Here is a 4778-nt window from a genome sequence, read left to right as displayed (position 1 = left end):
ATTATGTCAATAGTAATGTAGGTATTTGTGAAATAAATCAGTTTTGTTTCTGATCTTAAGATGGCGTATTCTTTAATTTCATTAGTTATAAGGTTTTTGTATTATGAAAAACTAGCTGCGCCCCGCGATTTTACCCGCATAATTCCGTAACCCGTAAGGATATCGTGATAAAAAGTTGCCTATATGTTATTCCAGTTGTCCGGCTATCTACGTACCAAATTTCATTGCAATCAGTTCAGCAGTTTTTGCGTGAACGAGCAACAAACACACACACATCCTTACAAACTTTCGCATTTATAATATTATAGTAGGAGGTAGGATATTCTTTGTTTTTTGCCGCCTCTTCATGAAAAGAATGTATTAACAAAATATATTTCAAACCAACTCTTTTATAGGCTGGTCATATAGCCAGAAACCCTCCGTGACCGTCAAACAGGAGGTTATCATCAAACAAGAACCAACAGAAGATGGTGAAATATGTAAGACCAAAAAATATTAATATAGGCACCAAATAACGCTGTACGAATAATTTCAATTCAGTGTAAATGGTGCAAAAAAAGGCACTAAATATGGCTTGCGAATTTTCGGTGCATTTTTGTGCTATCGGAATATCCTTTGTTGCTTTTTTTGACATTTAGATAGTTTAACTTGCGGAGTACACTTGTCTCACTTGTAACTACTAGGGAATAATATAAAGTATGCTTTCCTGCTCGCACATTTTGCTCAGGGGTTGAGCTGTGTTGGAATATTTACCTTATTTGACATTTGATACTGCTGAGCTAATTAATTAATAATTTTAAAGGTTTTTGGTTTATGTTAATTATTAACCTTTGTTAAGCTTAATGTATTTTATATACTGATTAGATAGTTATTTAAAATAAGCTTTCTAGTAACAAAATGACATTTCACCATTGTTCAATGACTTGAACTTTTTTTCTCAGTGACAGCACCAGAAGAAAAGCCGATTCCAGACGTTAAGGAAATTTTCGAAGACAGAAATGTTGCCAATTTATTGAAGAGTGATAAACCTACCCTCATACTCTTACAGGTAATATTCACTTTAAAAAATATGATGATCATTTGGATTATAATAATGCAGTAATTCTCAATTAGCAGAGATATCGCGACATATCTATTGCATATAATAAACAATCATTACGTTGAACAAAATTAAAATCAGCATTGAACAAATACATTAACGTACGACGTATGTGTCTCGTCAATCCTTTAATCGCCTTCTAATTTGAAGTCGGCAATCCGTTTGTAGAGGCGTAAGGTCTACAATCGACTTTACGTCTCTCCAAATGTTCATGGGCAGTGGTTGCCCTTATCATCAGGCGACCCACCAGCTCCATCGCCGACGAGGACATAAAAAAAAAATAAACATACAAGAAGCAATACAGAAAACATATTGAAGACGGTTTATATATATCTTTTTTATAGTTATCTGATACGTTACCTGGTCGAGGGGGGAGTGGGGATGAAGATCGCAAAAAGCCTATCAACTTACCCTCTACTAGTGAAGAGACTGAGCAAAAACCGGTAACTAACCTTTTAATTTTAAACTCTTTTAATTTTATCGTGTTTCTTACACATATGCAGATATTCCATTTTGAAATTATGCAATTTTATTAAAATATCCCTCTAACAACACAAAAATTTAAAGAGTTCAAATGTCAGAATCGAATCAGGACATAAATTGTCAGAAATAATGCAGATTACTGAGCATAATTATTAATACACTACATAGGATAATGCCAGAAGCTGAATGAAGTGAGTGAATCTTCTAATATATAAAATTCTCGTGTCACAGTTTTCGTTGCCATACTCCTCCGAATCGGCTTGACCGATTTTGATGAAATTTTTTGTGCTTATCCGGTATCTATGAGAATCGGCCAACATCTATTTTTCATACCCCTAAATGATAAGAGTAAGGCAGAACAGCGTTTGCCGGGTGCAGCTAGTAATACATATAAATTAATAGTTGTCACAAATTTCCACAAAGCTTAAAATTATTTGATTGCTTTCAGGTGGATACAAGATGTCACTTGTCGGATTTAGAAGAGGGTAGAATCGGAAAGTTAAGGGTGCACCAGTCGGGAAGAGTTACACTTGCTTTAGGCAATACCATCTTTGAGGTATATAACATACATATGTATGAATATTTATACAAATACAAGTTTCAACATTACTTTACATTAAATATTGATTTTGGACTAGAAGCTTCCCCATTTTTTTCATATAATATAACACCTTCTTTTGCCTTATGTAAAGCACACTCAATTCCTTCTGTAGTTCTTTGACTTTCAAGCATTTAAATAGAAAATTTCGCGATCTCTCAAAGCCCTAAAGTTTAAATTAACATACTTTGTTTTTAATATTTTGACATCTGTAAATTTGATTTAGGTATGTTCGGGCACAAAAGCGTCATTCTACCAAGAAGTTGTGTCGGTGAATGTAAACGACGCAAGCCGCTCGGCAAACCTAGTCTCGCTGGGACCACTTCAACACAAACTGAACATCACACCTCACTGGGAGTCTATGTTTGATGAAATGTCCATTTAGTTATAGTGTATCACATTGTATGAATAATGTCAGTATCTTGGAACATATTATGGCCACTAGTTGTCCCCTCCCCTCTCGCGCCGCGCTGGTAGTCCTATTATGTTAAATAATGTGAAACATAATTTGTATATCTATATATATAAAAGAAAGTCGTGTTAGTTACACTATTTATAACTCAAGAATGGCTGAACCGATTATGTTGAAATTTGGTACAGAGATTGTTTGACACCCCAGTAAGGACATAGGACATAGGATAGTTTTTATTCCGGAAATTGAACAGGAACGGGAACTTTGCCGGTAACAACCCGGGTCTATTGTTCCTGTTTTATGTGTTGGATTGTTTGTCCACTATGGACACCAAAATTACTCAACTGATTTAAATCAAATTTGCACGCCATGTTTGATCAAACTTGAAAGATAGATAGTTTATATTATTTCAATTACGATAAATGACTAGCCGGACGAAGCTGGGCTGTGCAGCTAGTAAAATATATTAAGATATTTCTATCATTCAACAGCAACATCAACATATTCTTCTGGATTATAATCTGGGAAGATTTTAAATTTTTATGTAAATGTAAAACATATTATAGCGATTAATACTTTTAAGTGCAACTGTATATAACTATAAATAAGTCTATAACAATAAGAATATAATTTATAACTGTACATATTTTTTATTAATTTTCTCCATTATCTTTCTTCAAAGAAGTCATTTTCAGAAACTATTAAAATTCATGGCAAAGCTTGCTCATCCAGTGATTGGTATTTCTATATGAGCAAAAAGTTGATTGAATTATAATTAAAACACTGAATATACCTATATCTATCTATTTGTAACATATAAACATACTCCACAATTCTAATAAAATGTCTTATGCCCAGGAAATGTCTCTCCATATTTATGAAATTTTCTACCATTATGATGCATAAGAAATATTTATGTATCTTATCCTTCATCTCACATATCAGTTTGCTATCTGTGCTTGCTTTTTATTGTCTTCATATTCAATCTTAGTATCTCTGCCAGGGAACTTCCTTCCACTTAAGTCAATAGCATAATTATAATCTGTTGGATTGGCTAAAACAGCATCTATGGTTGCTTCCAAGTTTTCTCGTGTTATGAATGTTGTACTCAGCTCCTAAAAACAAAATGCATTTAAAATATAATTTTTTCGGCATATTAAAATGAAAATGTGGGACACGAAAAGGATCCATTGCATTTTTAACAAAAGCCTAGGCTCCTCGGAAAGTTCAAAGGAACGCAACAACTTGCATGTAGAAGTGGAGGAAAACAACAAAAATCTTAAAGTTTTATTTATGTACTATGTACATTGTTTTTGATTTGACATACCTTTTCCCGTTTTATTTTTGCTGATGCTTTAGCAATTCGTTCCTTCATTTCACGGTCTTTAGCCTCCATACGAGCGAGAGAGTATTGTTCCATTTCATTCAACTCCTTCTTTCTCCTCTCTTCTCTTTCAGCAGCAATTTGTGCATTCCACATATCATTAATTTCTTCACAACGCTGCCATTCTTCCGCTTCTAAACGCTGGGACATTTCAGATGTAGCACTTTCTAAAGTTAATTTCTCTCGTAAGAAATCTTCAACATAGAATCGTTTTACTGCACGCATTTGTGTTTTATAGTTATTAGATAGGCGGCGTAGTTCCAGACGTTCATCTTCAGAGATTTCGGGTCGTTTCGGAATGCGATATATTTTTGATTTAGCCACTGGTAACCAGCGGGGTTTGCGATGCGCCTCAGCGCGCTGGATGACTATAGGCAATGTGCGATTTAATAGATACTTCTGCGAAATCATTTTTTTTATTAAATTGAATCCTTTGATTTTCACGAAATAATTTTATACCAGCCACTAATACTTTACGAAATAAATATACAGCATCTGTCAAAAATCACAACATAACCTCTAAAGTTGAACAAAATATAAAAAAAACCATGTCAAACCACATTGCCATACTGCAGATATTTATTTCTGATGTGTCTACCTACTTCGTTACACATTAAAAATCTACATGTATATATATATATATTTGTTGAATTTAAAGTGAAATAATAGTCCCAACATTAGCTTTATTCACAAGATGCCTCTACAAATAGTGTCACCATCTCTTTTTCTTCTATTATGTACCTTCATAGACTGTGGTAATCTACTTGAGTGTTGACAGTTCAATTTTCATTAGTAGTGACAG

The 4778-nt window shown here is 33.8% G+C and overlaps 1 protein-coding gene and 1 long non-coding RNA gene across 2 annotated transcripts; one reads left to right on the top strand and one right to left on the bottom strand.

Moving 5' to 3' along the window:
* The first annotated feature begins 265 nt into the window (after positions 1–265).
* On the top strand, positions 266–3226 carry LOC119839107. Its single transcript, XR_005288230.1, has 5 exons — positions 266–479; positions 942–1048; positions 1444–1542; positions 2031–2138; positions 2407–3226. It is a non-coding gene; the product is annotated as an uncharacterized LOC119839107 (long non-coding RNA).
* A 47-nt stretch (positions 3227–3273) lies between these two features.
* LOC119839101 (probable 28S ribosomal protein S26, mitochondrial) lies at positions 3274–4515 on the bottom strand. Its single transcript, XM_038365299.1, has 2 exons — positions 3920–4515; positions 3274–3707 (listed from the first exon to the last, which is right to left on the bottom strand). The coding sequence occupies exons 1-2, from the start codon at positions 4385–4387 to the stop codon at positions 3534–3536; spliced, it is 642 nt and encodes a 213-aa protein (XP_038221227.1). The 5' UTR covers positions 4388–4515; the 3' UTR covers positions 3274–3533.
* Between the last annotated feature and the right edge of the window lie 263 nt (positions 4516–4778).

Source organism: Zerene cesonia, unplaced genomic scaffold (genome assembly GCF_012273895.1).
Source record: "Zerene cesonia ecotype Mississippi unplaced genomic scaffold, Zerene_cesonia_1.1 Zces_u008, whole genome shotgun sequence".
Lineage (NCBI taxonomy): Eukaryota > Metazoa > Arthropoda > Insecta > Lepidoptera > Pieridae > Zerene > Zerene cesonia.
This window is presented reverse-complemented; position numbering and strand designations above follow the sequence as displayed.

What these genes read in the sequence shown, in the direction of transcription:
- LOC119839101 (XM_038365299.1), bottom strand. Translation starts at nt 4,387, where the DNA reads ATGATTTCGCAGAAGTATCTATTAAATCGCACATTGCCTATAGTCATC. An exon ending in CAAAAATAAAACGGGAAAAG is followed by an intron (nt 3,708 to 3,919) that starts GTATGTCAAATC and finishes TTTTGTTTTTAG; the next exon opens with GAGCTGAGTACAACATTCAT.